Source organism: Oikopleura dioica, chromosome 1 (genome assembly GCF_907165135.1).
Source record: "Oikopleura dioica chromosome 1, OKI2018_I68_1.0, whole genome shotgun sequence".
In the NCBI taxonomy this organism is placed as follows: domain Eukaryota; kingdom Metazoa; phylum Chordata; class Appendicularia; order Copelata; family Oikopleuridae; genus Oikopleura; species Oikopleura dioica.
In genome coordinates, this window is record NC_137291.1 from 3,430,502 (window position 1) to 3,445,940 (window position 15,439).

General features: G+C 40.7%; 3 protein-coding genes across 4 annotated transcripts; 1 reads left to right on the forward strand and 2 right to left on the reverse strand.

The window, feature by feature from the left end:
• Window positions 1-1,138: 1,138 nt before the first annotated feature.
• On the forward strand, window positions 1,139-2,510 carry LOC145698990 (uncharacterized). Its single transcript, XM_081776239.1, has 3 exons — window positions 1,139-1,654; window positions 1,695-1,853; window positions 2,236-2,510. The coding sequence occupies exons 1-3, from the start codon at window positions 1,243-1,245 to the stop codon at window positions 2,439-2,441; spliced, it is 777 nt and encodes a 258-aa protein (XP_081632365.1). The 5' UTR covers window positions 1,139-1,242; the 3' UTR covers window positions 2,442-2,510.
• On the reverse strand, window positions 2,443-5,387 carry LOC145698953 (kynurenine formamidase-like). Of its 2 annotated transcripts, none has more exons than XM_081776206.1 (7): window positions 5,249-5,387; window positions 3,773-3,884; window positions 3,477-3,727; window positions 2,956-3,159; window positions 2,737-2,916; window positions 2,629-2,699; window positions 2,443-2,586 (listed from the first exon to the last, which is right to left on the reverse strand). In XM_081776206.1, exons 1-7 carry the CDS (start codon window positions 5,284-5,286, stop codon window positions 2,504-2,506), a joined length of 939 nt encoding a protein of 312 aa, XP_081632332.1. In that variant the 5' UTR covers window positions 5,287-5,387; the 3' UTR covers window positions 2,443-2,503. The 2 variants fall into 2 exon arrangements, with proteins under 2 accessions (XP_081632332.1, XP_081632323.1); XM_081776197.1 differs by lacking the exon at window positions 5,249-5,387 and adding an exon at window positions 3,960-4,121.
• A 320-nt stretch (window positions 5,388-5,707) lies between these two features.
• On the reverse strand, window positions 5,708-11,813 carry LOC145699041 (type I iodothyronine deiodinase-like). Its single transcript, XM_081776294.1, is given in 4 exon segments — window positions 5,708-5,981; window positions 5,984-6,202; window positions 11,408-11,643; window positions 11,684-11,813. Coding segments are annotated over 3 exon segments (366 nt in total). The 5' UTR covers window positions 11,457-11,643; window positions 11,684-11,813; the 3' UTR covers window positions 5,708-5,883.
• Between the last annotated feature and the right edge of the window lie 3,626 nt (window positions 11,814-15,439).

Consider the following 15,439-nt stretch of genomic DNA (forward strand, 5'->3'; position numbering starts at 1 on the left):
CTTCTTAGTGTATTTATTAATTTTGGCGAAGCCGCTCTGCGGCTTCAATTTTAGAAAAAGCCGCTACGCGGCTTTTCATTTTAGCTCTTTCAGACCCTGACTCAGGTTTTCTAGTCAGGTTGCCGAGCCCAGATAAGAATGTTATCAAGAACTACGTTAATATTGAATTATTTCACGAAAAAGACGAAGAGAAAGAAGACTGTTTGGGATGGATAACCATCATAGAAAAAGGAGAAGTTTCTTTGAGAAGTTTGCTTCAGGAAGAAAAAATTGATTTGGAAGAAAGAAAAATGATTGCGTACGGAATTTTGGATGGAGATAAATACTTGAATGACAATTGTGGAATTTCGCATTGGGATCAGAAACCGGAAAACTTTCTGATTATTGGCGGAGTACCAAAGTTCATAGACTTTGGGCTTGTTATGGACGAGACTGGACGAAAAAGCTACCGAAATATGGGTTACGTGAGAAGAGGATCTAAATACAAAGCTTATATTGCTCTTGGTAAGTCTTTGAACATTTTAATTACCTAAGTACTTTTAAATTTCGAAGCTGCTGGGACGCCAGGATTTACGCATTCTAAACCAACTTCGACTGGAGGAGGTTATGAAGCTTCAAATTTATATTATTTTCTTTTTGCGACTGGAAAACGTCGTGGACGCTTCTTTATCAGCCGATTAGTGATGAGCAACGCAAAGAAATCGATGAAATCGCAAAGGTTTTTAAGGACCCCCTTCCCCGTCAGCTTTTTTCGAAAAATTTAGTTTCGAATTTCGAAATTTTGACCCGGGAAATAGATTCTGCGGGTTAAAAACGATTTTAGGCTGCATTTTTGAGGGTCTAATCTTGACTCCTTCACCCCCAAATCGCATTTGAAAATTGGACTTTTCGCCGAAAATTGACGAATTTCCCTTATTTTGGCAAAACATTGATTTTTATTGGTCCAAAATTCCTCTGACCAAGTTTTTAAAGCAAGTTTAACCTGAGGACGCATGAAAAACCAAAAATATGGTGTTTATAAAAATTTCCATTTTTCGAAGGAAAAAGCTGACGGGGGTTCCTTACTGTTTATTTTTTTTATATTTTTAGAATTGTGGCGCTCATTCAATTACAACTTGGGCAAATGTTTATGATTTCGACGAGCAACGCAATTTATTTTCCGAAATCACGAAAATAATCTCTCTCAAAAATGCGTCTGACGATTTTTGCCAGGAAAATCCAAACTTGACTGAGTCCTGTCAAATGTCGATTCTGAGACAAAGCGCGAGCAAATGTGTCGAGCAAGGAATGCAAAACTTGACCGAAAACGTCTTTGACCAGAAAAACTCGCAACTTTGCGTGCCAATTTCTGTCACGACACTTCTTCGACACGCAATAAAAAATGATCTTGGCTTCAACGATGCGGACTGTTCATACACTTTCGAGAAAATTTTGTCTACTTTGACGATGATTGTTTTTCCACAAAGCATGGCTGGACTCAATTTGAACCCAAACGAGAAAGAAAAACAATTTCAACAAAATGAAATCGAGATTCTTCTTCAGCGACTTTGCCAGAAAACATATTTAATGGAAAGTGGCTGGGAAAATATAAAAAACCTTAGCACTCAAAGCTTCAGTCCTCAGATTCACGCATCATCTTGTGAATATCAAGAAGGTAAGGAGAGATTCCTTTTATCAAATTTTGCCAAGTTCAGTAATTCTTAACGAAAATTTCTCCTTCACTCGCCCCGCAACTGTCACTGGCGCATATTTATTTCCTTCTGGCGAAATTCTTTTCCACCAAATGACGCTCGACCGAGTTGAAAATGACGAGTACGTTCTCCAAAACACCGACTTCAAGGACCACTCTCCAGGTAGGTTCTCTATTTATCGAAAATTAATTTAAGGACCCCCCGTGAGCTTTTATGTCCGAAAAGGGAATTTTTTAAAAACACCATATTTTTGATTCTTAACGCGTCCTCAGGTTAAACTTGCTTCAAAATCTTGATGAGAGAAAGTTTTGACCAAGATAATTCAATACATTTGCCAAAATTTGGGGAAATTCGTCAATTTTTGGCGAATAGTCTAATTTTCAAATGCGATTTTGGGGGTGAAGGAGTCGAGATAGACCCCCAAAAAATGCAGCCTAAAATCGTTTTTTGGCCTGTAGAATTCAATTCCGGGGTCAAAATTTTAAAATTCCGAAATTTGATTTTTCGAAAAAAGCTGACGGTGAGGTCCATAAAAAAATTATAGCTCTGCGAATCCCCCTGAAAAACCCTTACTACGAGAAGTTTGACTTCGTGCGGTTCTATTTTGACAATGACACCAGAACTGCAGAGTTCGAAGAAGACGGGATGAAAATAAAGGTCGTCAACGAGCATCCATCTATCGACAATATGGAAGCCAACACTTGGTATTTGATGCCCACTGCTTTTACTCTTAAACTGGCGAAAATTTGAATCGCACAAACATGTTTATTCTTGATTGAATTTGTACAGGAGAAAAAAGAGTTAAAGCCAGTTCAGTTGGAAGACAAGGAGGAAAGCTGGTTCTTGATAACATCGTTCATCAAGTAATTTGGGTCTGTTGATTTTTCCACAATGTCTAAAAAGAATCATTCTTTTCTTGAAAAAAAAATTTTCTTACTGAAATGATCGGTATTTTCGAATTCAATGAAATCGCATCGAACTCCAGTTGCATTCAGCATTTCGTAAAAGCTTAAAAATGAAAGAGAAAGCCAAAGTAAAAGATTACCGAAGAGACTGATCGTGGAAAGCTGGAGAGTCATTTTCAGCGATGCAGATAATGAAACGAGTCGATTGTCTTGAATTCGCGTAGATTTTCTTGAAGTTAGTCGGGTCCATTGGAGACATGGCTTCGGCGTCGTCGATGGTGAGTTTCAAGGCATTATTGACGGAAGTTTCCACAATCGGCCTAAATTTATTTTAAGGAAAAATTGGCCCCTTTTTTCACCTCAAATCGAAAATCCCCGAAACAGCATAAATCGTCACGGGCAGCAAGCTTGGAAAATCGTGCGAATGCTGCGCCAAAACCATCGTCGCCAAATGAGCACCAGCCGAGTGTCCCATAATGTGAATTCCGACAGTGTAAGGAAATTTGTGGCGAATGAATTGAAATGCTGCTTGCACTTGAGCGACGATTTCAGACATTGAAACACTGAAAAGGATGAGTTTGTTGCGCAAGGAGGTTAAATAAGGAGAGGGCGAGGGAGGGTTTTATTTTTAGGGGATGACACGAGAGAAGAATTAGCAGCGAGTTAAAAAATATTCCACTGTTGAAAATAAGCAAAAAGGACTTTCCTCTGAAAATTAACAAATTGATATCCTTATTTTTGGTAAAAAAATTTTCAAATTCTTCCGAAAATTCCCGAAAAACTAATTTTTTTTTTGAAAAAATCCATTTTTATGGCTTTATTTGCAATTTTAAGGGTGTCACTCTGTAAATTTCACGAAAACATCTCATTGAAATCTCACCTCGGACAGAGATCATAACCAATTCCGACATAAATTGCGCCCATTTTCGTCACCGATTCTGCTGCATGTCCCGAAACATCTCTACTGCACTCTTGCCAGTAACCACCGTGGATGTAGACAAAAACTGGCGTTCCTTTCGTCACTTCTTCTGGCTTGTAGATGTCTAGCAGACAGTTCGGGCCGAGATCACTGTATTTCACTCCGGTTTCGCAGTTGATGCTGCTCCGCGCGTTTTTCGTCGCAGAAACCATCTTTTGAAAAAAAGTATTTTGGAGAAGGGGTTGAAAAGGACTTACGGTTTCCACATGATTTCCCACAATTGTTTCGGGTGTCAGGCGAGTCGCCCATTGTGACGGCGAGTACTGCTTGTCCAAATTTGCGGAGTCATCGAGCGACTGCGATTTGTGCCTAAAAGAGGGTTGATGAAAATTTTTTTTCCAAGGAAAATCTTCTTCAAAAATCCTTTTTATGTTCATTTCAAACCTTGATCTTGCGATTCCTCTGGGAGAGCTTACAGTCATTCTGACTTTGACAGCCTTTGTATCTTATTTTTTCTTGACTTTTCCCTTTTTTCTGTTGATAATAAAAAATATCAGCGATCTCGAAATCTGCACTCGCCACTGGCGAGTCGCCAGAGAAAAAAAAATGATAAGCACGGATTTGGTAGCTTTGAATGAAAAAGTGACACCTTGGGACTCGAAAACACGCGCCTCAAAAAACGCGTTTCATAGAAACAGAGAGACCATTCGTCACACCACCCCACTGCGATGCAGCATGTTAATCACTTTCCATACAAAGAAAATGTGACTCAAGGAACCTTTGAAATAGAATTCGTAGAAAAAAAAACGAAAATCAAAAATTTGAGCAGATTCGTGGCGATTTGCTCTCCTCAGCTTGGCTCACCTCAGCTCAGCCGAGCTCTGCTCAGCTCAGCTCAGCTCAGCTCGGCTGAGCTCGACCCAGCCCAGCCCAGCCCAGCCCAGCCCAGCCCAGCCCTGCCCAGCCCAGCCCAGCCCAACCCAGCCCAGCCCAGCCCAGCCCAGCCCAGCCCAGTTCTGCTCAGCCCAGCTAAGCTCAGCCCAGCTCAGCTAGGGCTTAGTTTAACCCCTATAAGCGAAGCAGTCTAAAGAACCCCTTAGACGAAGTGTACAATTTTTGTCGATTTGGCCTTCCTCTTGAGATAATCTCCTGAAAATCACAAATTATACATAAACGAACATTTTCTTTCAAACTACACTTTTAGATTTTCTATACTACGCACTAGAATTTGTTTTTCTTCTATAATTAATTATGTCGAAATTATTAAAAATCTTCATCCAATCTTTTCAAAGATCCCAGATTCGAATTCTCCATACTTAAAAACCTTTAAATAAGTTAAAAACAATAGCTCAGAGACGCCTAAAAGATAAATAGAATTTTTTGTTCCTTTGAAGCGCGCAGGTGGAGGTGAGAAAAACGGTGCTCACGCAGTACTCGTGGGTCTTATCAGACTGAAACTTTTTAGGGAGGTGCGTAATGCGTGTGCAAATACTCATTTAAGTTTTCAGATCGTTCCGATCTACCAGTTCTGTTTGGCAGGCGATAATAACCCAAAATCGACAAAAATTGTACACTTCGTTTATAGGGGTTAAGCTCAATCTCGGCTCAAGAAAGTCGGATTTTTCGCTCAACAAATTGAGCGATTTTCAGCTCAAATTTAATGAAACTTCAGTCTTAAAATAACAGAAACATCAAAACCCTAACCCTAGAACGACGATTTTTGAATAACTTACTTTGTATAATATTTTTCTATCACCGTCAAAATATCCATCTTTTTCGCAACTCTCTTTCTGTATTCTTCTTTGCTTACGCGATATTTCCGTGAGAATAAAAGTCTGCAAAACTGAAGCTTAAAATTTTCAAGGTGACAAAATATTGATATTGCGACTGACTGATGAGTAAGCTCCCACACACGTCCGCCGAGCTCGCTTTTGTTTTCAAAACTAATAAATTTGCGTTCAATTTAATGCTTCGAATAATTTTGTGGAGCAATAAATTTATGTTTATTGCTCTCAGAAGAACTGCTTCCCTGCTCAATCTTCTAATTGTTAAAAAAGAAAAATAAAGGAGCAAAACAGTTTTTCACTTATCTGCTTTTGTAAAAATAATTATGCTCAACAAGCTCATATTTTCGAAACACTTGAGTTTCGAGTTATTACTGTAATTTTTAATTATCAATCTTTCGATTTCCAGATAGGTTTTCTCGAAAAACATCATGAGCAGTAATAAAAAATGCAGAAAAATTAGGTTGAACCAATTTATGGAAGTGGTTTGATAAATCAGGGTTTTGATTGGCCGGTTGGCCGAATACAGCAATCTTATTGGTTATCCAAAAATTCACTTCCATAAATTGGTTTCGTCCGAAAAATTAGTTTTCTTTCAAAATTTCCTCCAGTTTTCGCACCATTTCGTCCAAATCGTAACCAAACGGTCCAGGTTCACCAACATACTCGACCTTTTTATTTTTAAAATCGCGAGTCTTTCAGGAAGGGCTGAGAAAAACTGCTCGATTTCGTCGCCGATTGGGTCGGCGAGAATTGTTCCGATCTCGCCGGCTTCTGCTTGGAGGATTTTTGCGGATTGAATTCTGTCGGAGTTGGAAGTTGCCTGGGGAAGATTGTAGGAGTTTTGGATTGCCCAGCCGTCGGTGGGGTGAGCTTCGCGGACGTAGATCGTGAGAAAGGTTACTAAAAAATTAATGATTTGGGAATAAATTATTTGAAAACGAAGATAAGAAAAAGATTACAATGAGTGATCGACGTCGCAATCTTTTTATCTGTCAGGCGAAAAATTCATATCAGAAACAGTTTGAAATCTTTTATCGAAAAATCAAAATAAACACGCATAAAATCGAGCATTAAATTCGTCGTCAACGGAAACAAAAGATCAAATCTTCAAAATGAAAATAGAAAATTACAAAAAAATTCTATATATTTTATCAATAGTGGTTCTTCTCTCAGCTATATCATCCATTACAACGCCAGTTTTCTTGAGAAGACATGATCACGACTTTGATAAGACACTACCAAATATAGAGAAAAACACGACAGGATCTTATGGAACAAAACAATGGACATCAAACTCTTTTCCGATGGATTCAGAATCAACAACTCCAACAAGCTCGATTTCAAGTTCTTCTACAACCTCGTCAACCTCTTCAACAAGCACGGTTTCGACAACAACAAAAGGAAAAACAACAACGGTTTCTAATATGAATCCTTGCTTTGGAGTCGACTGTGGGGAAAAAGGCTCTTGTTTTCCGATTGAAGACGAGGCAACATGTTTTAGCCCTGATGTGAAAATTGGTTTTCTCACTTACGACCTGGGGTCTCTTTTTCAGTCAGATTTAATGATTTTAAAAGGATTAAGGGGGAGGTCGTCAATATCGGGGTTTCTCTTGAGCAAAAAAGCGGAAAAACCTGATTGGATAGAAAAAACTAAAATTGTCAGGGGAAAGAAAAGGGTTGTAAAATTCTATCGGCGCAAACGAGAAAAAATTTGGCCAGAAAAATCGGTTAGAAATGCCGCCAAAGTAGGGCCATTTCGCGAAAATTCACCAAAAATGATCATTTTTTCACAAATTCATCGATTTTACCCCCTAAAACTTATTTTTATATAATAATTTTAGGCTCAACAGACTCGTCAGAATTTGTAGATTCCAAAAATATAATTTTTATATGCACACTATATGTAGAAGTGGGATTTTGATAAACCCTGAAAATCCATATTGACGACCCCCCTCTTAAAAATAAAAGTTAAAAATATTTAATAGAATATAAAGATATTTTCTGATTGAATTGCATACCCCATAAGAGGACAGAAATGTATGATACTATCGATAACATTTATTTCAAAATTTGATTAAGATGACAGTTGTAAGGTTTTGGCAAATCCTGCGGCTTGCTTGATAGTTCCCCACTTTACGTATTCTCTAGTGCGGTGAATGAAAGACGAAACTCTGGAAAAGGTGTTGCTCGAGTTTTATTTACAAGACGACTGAGATGCACGCGTAGCGCGCAGTAAGATGTGGCCTCAGATAAAATCTCCGGCCTCAGGGTTCGTAAAACCTCACATCCCCCCTAGAGTTTAGTATGAGGGTACAGTAAGAGAAGAATTGCATCGCAAGTCGGCTTCTGAGAAGTAGTTGGCGGACAGGCGAGACCTTTTCGAAATTGCTCTAGTAGTTTTGAGTACTGACTGGAGAGCGGCAATTTCTCTTGGGAGTAGATGGCGGCGACGATGTACGAGCAACAACACACTTGAGCGGCGTATCCAAGATTTCCGTCGGGATCGTGGGAAAGTTCACCGGGGTCGTCGACAGCGGCGGACGCTGATTGGCTGGTCGGTCGAGATTTCCGGCCAATCTGCCCAAATCGGACTTTTCAAGGGCAGAATTTTCTGCTCGTTCCTGGGAATTCGTTGTCGAGAGAAACGTGGCATTCTGTCCAAGGTAGACTTGAGGTTGATCTGTAGCGGGGTCCGAAGGATTCTGCGACGAAGTATTTTTCGCGACGGTTGAAGTTGGAGATTCGACGATTGTAGTTTGATGTTCTGTGCTGAGAGAACTATCTTTCTTCGTTTTACCAGAGACATCCCCCTTAGACGAAGAAGGCATCGAATCAGCTTTGAAACTAGCAGCTTGGATCTGACCAGTATCAAATGCAGGGGTTTCGGTGAGCACTTTTTCGGTAGGCTCGACTACCAGTGAAGATTGGGCCTGCGGAATCGAGTTCTGCTCACGGTTTCGTACCTCGCCAGGCACGGAGTGCAACTCTGCGTCTTCCGGAAATTCGCCAAGTGACTGCGGAGAAGTTGCAGATGCGGCCTTGAGCTCTTTAAGATCAGCTGTGATCGTATTTTGGTGCTCCAAAGGCGCGTGTGTAGGCAGATCGTGGCCGAGACTTTGCTTCACCGACAAAGTCAGGCTTCCATCGGGTACCTGATGAACCTCGTTTCCACCGTCAGGTTTGGCGATCCCAACCCGCGAGTTTCGCTTGAGCTGGACCTTCAACGGTGAAAATGACTTGTACCTGCCATCGAAGTTCAGGCGAAGGTAGGTTTTCTCGAATTCGACTGATCGAATTTCTGGAGATTGGAAGATGTCGCGCCCTAGCAGGCTTGGGCAATCCTCCAGCACGTAGACTTTTGCTTCTAATTCAGGGCCCGCGTCGAAGATCATTTTCATCTCCAAATAGCCAAGTGGGCTTTTGGCGGCACCATACAGTCCAGAAATCGTCAATGGAGCTGGTTTCAGCTGCGACAGTAACTTTTCAGGGACTACCTTCTTTGGCAGCATAGTGGCGCAGGATCCGGAGTCGATCTCTACGTCGGTGACGAACGAGCAGTTGTCACGTGTGAATTTGATGCTAGCGGTGTAGGGGTCTGGCACTAGCTTTGGCAAAGATTGGTACACTGGAGCAGCTCGCCAGCACGCAAGGGTAATGGCCGATTCATCCTCGTGTGCATTGTCGGTGGTTGGTTGAGCTGTGGCTTGCTTGACTTGCTGGTCATTATTACCGGTCTCAGAATCTTTGCTGTTTTGACCACCATTTTTGGTACGGTAAGCCCCTCGTTTACCGTTTTTAGTTTTGTTGTCGGGCTTCGACTTGTTATCGCGGCGTTTTCCCAAGTAGTAGCAGTTGGCGTCGGTCGGAGTCATATTTCGGCGGAGTGTCTCAGCGACAGCAGCTAAATCATCTGGTCTGAAACTGTCGGACATTTTGTCGATCAACTTGTTGTAAAGATCTGGCATCTGGAGACGGAGCTTTTCTGACAGGAGATGCGTACCAAAGAGATAGAAGCAATCTTGGGCGGTCATCTCTTTATCAGGATTTACGCGTTTGAATTCACGTAGACAAGCTTCATACGCCTCGTTTAGCTTTTGTTGGACCTTTCCGGCATAGTCGTGGAGCGGCAAATCAGCATCGCAGTCGGTAGCAGCAGCTTCAGCGATGATCAAAAGGTGGTTGAGCTTTCCGCCGAACTGTCTGTTGATGAGTTTACGGGCGGCTTCGTAGTCTGCACATTTATCAAGAGCATCACCGATGGCGCGAGACGGGGCAACATCCAGATGGGCGCGCAAACAGCTGAGAAAGAACTGCTGTTTGTCCATGGCGGGCTTGCCGGTGGCGCGGTCGATGATGTAACTCTTTTGGAAGGAGTCGGCGAGACCGAGGAAGTGATCAGTTTCTTGTGGGCTGGTACCTTGGAACTTTGAAGTGCCGAAGTGGCGGGTGAATGCCGTGTTGATGACAGAAGCGGAGATGACAGAGCTACCAGCAGTGGACTGAGCAGCAGGAGCGCCAAGAGGTAACTTTCCAGACATGACGAGAGAAGTGCACTTATCGATGATCGCTTGGTACTCTCCGATCTGGTTTTGACCTCTTCGTTTTCTCGTAGTGTAGCTGGGAGCTTTTCAAGGGCTTCTTTCTGCGCTCGAGTTGTGCTGGCGAACTCCAGGGCTTCTTTTACAGTTTTGATGCTGTCCGGGTTGAATGACATTTTCAGCGATGAAGACGGAGATATGCTGGCGAGACGCTGCGAATGGACTGAGTCGACTGGTTATCTGTTGGGTAAGACTTGTACCTGGACCGATCCCTTTGACGCTAGATAGTTAAAGTCTAGGTCAAATTATAGGGATGATAGGCGAGCTGAGAGCGACAGGAAATCCCCAAACCAGATTTTAGGAGGCCAGTGACTGGTGGGTGCGGCGAGGTGAAGAACGAAGTAGCAACAGCAGCGCGGGCCGGACTAGAATGCGCGAGAAATCAGCAGCAAAACGGTTGTACCTGGCCTGACCCCAGTGAACTCAGATAGAGATCACTTTTAGGGGCTTGCGGAGCGGGAGCTAGTGGCGACGGTTGGGCTGATTCGATCAGCGGGAGTGCGCGAAAAGTTTTACGCCGTTGGTTCCACAGGAGAAGGATGCGCGGCCTTGGAACGGAAAAGGCGTCTTCCGGGAAGAAATCAGGTTTAGCGTCGACGAAGAATTGATTGGAGAGCGGTTGATTGTTCGAGGATCCTTGTAGATTTTAGTTTTACCGGTAAGTTGTACTCGAGGAGCCGTCTTGTCTTCGCACAATTACGATGACACCACTTGTAAGGTTTTGGCAAATCCTGCGGCTTGCTTGATAGTTCCCCACTTTACGTATTCTCTAGTGCGGTGAATGAAAGACGAAACTCTGGAAAAGGTGTTGCTCGAGTTTTATTTACAAGACGACTGAGATGCACGCGTAGCGCGCAGTAAGATGTGGCCTCAGATAAAATCTCCGGCCTCAGGGTTCGTAAAACCTCACACAGTTAAATGCGCAACAAAAACCTCAGTCGATAGAATGCTCGTCAAACATGAGTGCCTTGCTGGAAATTCGGCGATTCCCTGTGAAACTGATGGAGTCAAAATTCATCATACATTTCTCGAAGCAACGGAAAGAAAAAACGAGTACTGCATCAATACTCATGTCTCTGAAGATGACCCGCCGATGCGAGCGATGTACTATAAAGACCTTCCTCTTCATGAAGATCCTAGTCTACTCGGGCTTGTTCTTCAACGACCATTTGGCGCGAATAACCATTATAATTCTGAGTTTGGGGACACTTGGATTCTCGACAAGCAAGAATGCATGGAAGAAAAATGTCCTTACATTGTGAGAGCGGGAGAACGTCCTCATAAAGGTGATGAAAAACAAAGAATAATTCTTTAAAATCAGGTTGGAAACGGAATCCGAGTCATTCCCAAATGGAGTCTAGCGACAACTGGCTCTTGTTCGAACAAATCGAAGACGACAATGATGACTTTCTTTGGTTCATTGAAACCCAAATCAAAAACTGAATATCAGAAGCTCTTTGATTGAAAAATATATATTTACATTTCCTTGTTGATGAAAATCTATTACCTGATGGAAATTTTTTCAAAATTTTCTTGAACTCTTTTATCGAGTCCATAAACGGAGGTCACGTGCACGAGCCAAAGTTGAGGACGGTTATTTCGCCAAGATACTTTTCAAGTTCCTCTAATCCAGAAGTCTCGATATTGAGAACTTGAAAATTTGGGACTTCTTTTCTGATCGGTAGGGGAATTGTCGAGTTACGAATTCTCTCCCGGTAGAGTTCCAGGTAGCATTGAATAGGGCTTGAATTTAGTTTGAAAGGGATGAGAAAGGAAGCTCTACCTTTTGCGAAAGAGTCCAGGAAACTGGCCGGAAATGTCGAGCCAGAAAAGGATCGGAATCCGTAGAATCGTTTGAATGTGAGCCCAAATTATATAGGCCCACATTTTTGTTAATTCGTTTCTCTTTTTTCGCGATTGTGAGATGTTTTATTTGCCTTCCTTAAGTCGTCAAGACTTGCGTAAGAAGGAAAACATTAAGTAATTACAGAAACACAAAATTCTGAAAAACGAGATAATTTGATTGATTAGGCAGGTGCATCGTTGCTTGCGAGTTTTTCGAATAGGCAATCCATCTTTGTCCATTCATCGGAACCGCTCTTTTTTGAACTAACAATTTTGACCTCGATTTTTCTGAACCTTTTTTAATAAAACAAAAAATAAGGGGATCAATAATCAATCGATTATCACGTCAATTACGGTTAGTTGTAAAATTATTTTGAGTCCAAAATGATTTCGAAATGCGCCATGTCAAGTGAATGAATTTGCTTAACAATGTTACACGTTACTTTCGGAGAATTAGCGGCGGAGAATGTTGAAAACAAGGATAGAGAGAGCCCCAATTTCTTTAGCCCTGGAGCTAGACCTCACCCACTTTTCATGTTTTCTGCAGATTGCCGCCAAAACGGGTTCAACATAAGCACCGCAACTACTCAACTGATAAGCCTTCCGAACGACTTGATAATGCTTAAGGACTTTCCAAGAAGAAGGATAATTATATTAAGGACCCCCCCCCAAATCAAGCATCGAGAAAATAGGCCTCCTGGGAGCAATTTTTTCTAAAAAACTATCTTAGATACACCCTTAATTTTAGTTGGAACTTTTAGATCAAACTCTCTTCTGCAAAAAGTCCCCTTTTGATGAGCCAATTTAAGAGTATACAGGCCGTTGGAGGTAGCGTTGCTAGGAGCGGGTTTTTAAAGAATTTTTATTGAGGTAGACCCTTAATTTTTTCAGGATAAAGCTAGATCCGTTCGATATTTGAAAGTTTTTGATCGACAAAGAGTCCAGAATTTTGAGGACAGTCCCTTAAAATTTTTGTTTCTTCAGTAAAACTCAAAAATAGACTCCTTCGAATTTAAAAATTATAAGATGTCGAAAATCCGACCGCGGAATCTTGCACAAGCTTTTATCTCCAATGCCTGCGGCATTCTACTGAAAAAATAAAATTCCAGCGAAATTGGGTTAAACCGGAGAGTCCACGGTCTAATTGGATTAAATCAGAAGAGAAGCACCTCTTCTCATCATTTTTAAAAACCGTTCAATTCGACCGAGCAAAAACAAGTTGTGGCTCTTTTGCAAGGTTGTATCAACAACTCTGGACATTTCCAATCTTGCGAAATCGAGTCTTAGAATAAAGGCGAAGCATAAATATTATGGCATCGAGCGGCGGACATGCTCACGTTAATTTTTTTAGGCAAAATAAGCCTTGGAAACTATCGTAAAAAGTAAACTTCCGGAAATTCGTTATTATGTCGATTCTAATAGAAGGAAATTTTCATCAGAAATAACCCCCTAGATGATAATTTTCGACCTAAAATTCGAGTTTTTATTCAGAAGAAACTCATTTTATGAAAAATAAGGGCAATCATGATTATAAAAAGTTATTATGGTTATTATTTGAATTATTATTTTAAAAATATACCGTGGTTTTCCATTTTAAGAGCGTTTTTTGGATGACAGGTCTCGCTCAAATCGCTCTTAGATTGGAAATTTTTCAATCAAGGTAGGATGACAGTGGGATTTTTAATTTTTGTGACAACCTTGTGTTCTGTAATTAAAAAAAGATCCGATGTTTTCTTGACGATTTCATCGTCGATCATGATCATCTGAACATCAAGGAAGAAGATCTCGTGAACAAAGCGAACGAAATCTTCATGAACATGAATCCAGCAATCTTCAAGCGCTATTCGATCAATACTGGGCTGATCAAGGAAGAAGAATTCGAAGCAGCTGTTGAAGATTTTGAGGATTTGGATGTTTTGTGTGCTGGAGAAAGAAGACGAGGAAGAGCTGGTCGAGCATTTTCTGGCGCTTCAAATCGATGAAACACGATCCGCGACCCCGATGGAGATTGAAGAAGAACCTCAAGTTCAAGAGATAGAGACCCTGCGAAGCCTTCGACTTCAAAATAGCCAGAAAAGCAGTCAAAGATTACAAAATTTTTTAATAAATGATTCACTGTAAGTCTGAAAATTTTTTGAAAAAAAAATCTTCAAAACCGCTCTTAAACTGGAATTTTGGAAGATGACAACATTTTCAAAATATAGGCAAAAACGCTCTTAAAGTGGGCGCTCTTAAAATGGAAAACCACGGTATTATTAATTTAACAGGTGATAATTTTTTTTGCAATAATGATGACTTTTTTTTAAATAAAATGAGTTTATTATGAATAAAAACTGGAATTTTAGGTCGAAAATTATAATCATTGAGGTCATTTTTGTTGATAAGTTTGACTTCAGATTTGTTAATCCTTAAAAATGGCACCTTTTCGGGGAATATATAATCCGTACAGGAAGAAAATTGATCTAAAAATTGAGAAAAATGAGCTCTCGGTTTTTCTTGGGCTAGCCCGGCTAGGTCATGTTCAAAGGCTTCGCACTTTAGATAAGGAAGTGAACTGGAAATCATCTTTCTTCTTATCAGTCGACCGGTGAGAAGGCACCAGCGATGAATAGGCTGTTCGCACCTCTAGAATTGAGTAGGCACAGATTTCATTTCATGTTCAAAGATGATAACTTATCATTGATAAGAAGGATTTGCTCATCGTTTGGCTGGTAAGAAAAATAAAAGTCCAGAGGATTTCTCTGAGTATTTGAGTTCAAAACCAGGATCTTTGAAGCTCATGCTCTTAAAATTCGAGAGCGCTGGATCACTTCTCACTTCACTTAAAACCCTCAAGATTACAGCATTCTGACAAAGCACGTTATTTTCATACTTTCCGAGAAACCCCTATTCTTTCAAAAATTGACCTTGGAAAATGAAAAAAGGAACGTGAAGCTGAAAATGTGACAAGAGAAACGGGAGGGAATGAGAATAGAACGCGCAGCTGCAGTTTAAATTTGCACGTGCGAGAATTCTAGAGCGCGCGCGGGCACAGACGGATCCATCAAATTTATTCAAGAGCTTGTTTCACGCTTCTCTAGAATTTTTTTTACATTGAACTTTCAAGGCAAAAATGATTCGTTTTTAGTCAGGTTTTTTAGTCAAAAAACGTCTCTTTTGCCTCGAAAAATCGTTTTGTGAGTAGTAAAATAGTCATTTTATATGTTAAAATGAGTAAAAGAGACGTGAAATTGTCTCTTCTGACATATTTAAAAAAAATTCGAGTGAAATTGTGATTTTGGAAGCTCAAGAATCTATTTTTGGCTCAAAAATAGCCAAGAAAAATGATACGTAAGAACAAGCAATTTAGCGAATTGAAACTGAATCACCAATTTTCCGAAAATTACCAACTTAATCACGCACTTGAGAACAACGTCAAATGATTATGGATAAGTGCCAACTCAAGTCACCGCAAGAATTTCAATGTTTACTGCGTAGAACCTGCTTGTTCAGCTATTTCCGAGCGTAGATGAAAAAATTCTACGCTCAAGTCTTTAACACGTTTTTGAAGATGAGTTCTAGACTCTTAGACTCCGCGATTTCAAGTGTTTGGTAGGGCGAGAAAGTCGTTATGTACTTCACTGACCGTTTTCAGATTCGGTTTCAGAAAAAAATAATTTTAGATAAAAAAAATTTCTTTTCGTTAAAAAATGGT

Coding starts and splice junctions, on each gene's coding strand:
- LOC145698990 (XM_081776239.1), top strand. CDS start 1,243: ATGTCGATTCTGAGACAAAGCGCGAGCAAATGTGTCGAGCAAGGAATG. Junction 1,655..1,694: donor ATCTTGTGAATATCAAGAAG/GTAAGGAGAGAT, acceptor TGCCAAGTTCAG/TAATTCTTAACGAAAATTTC. Junction 1,854..2,235: donor CTTCAAGGACCACTCTCCAG/GTAGGTTCTCTA, acceptor AAAAAATTATAG/CTCTGCGAATCCCCCTGAAA.
- LOC145698953 (XM_081776206.1), bottom strand. CDS start 5,286: ATGGATATTTTGACGGTGATAGAAAAATATTATACAAA. Junction 3,885..5,248: donor ATAGAAAAATATTATACAAA/GTAAGTTATTCA, acceptor ACCCTCTTTTAG/GCACAAATCGCAGTCGCTCG. Junction 2,917..2,955: donor TCGGGGATTTTCGATTTGAG/GTGAAAAAAGGG, acceptor AAATAAATTTAG/GCCGATTGTGGAAACTTCCG.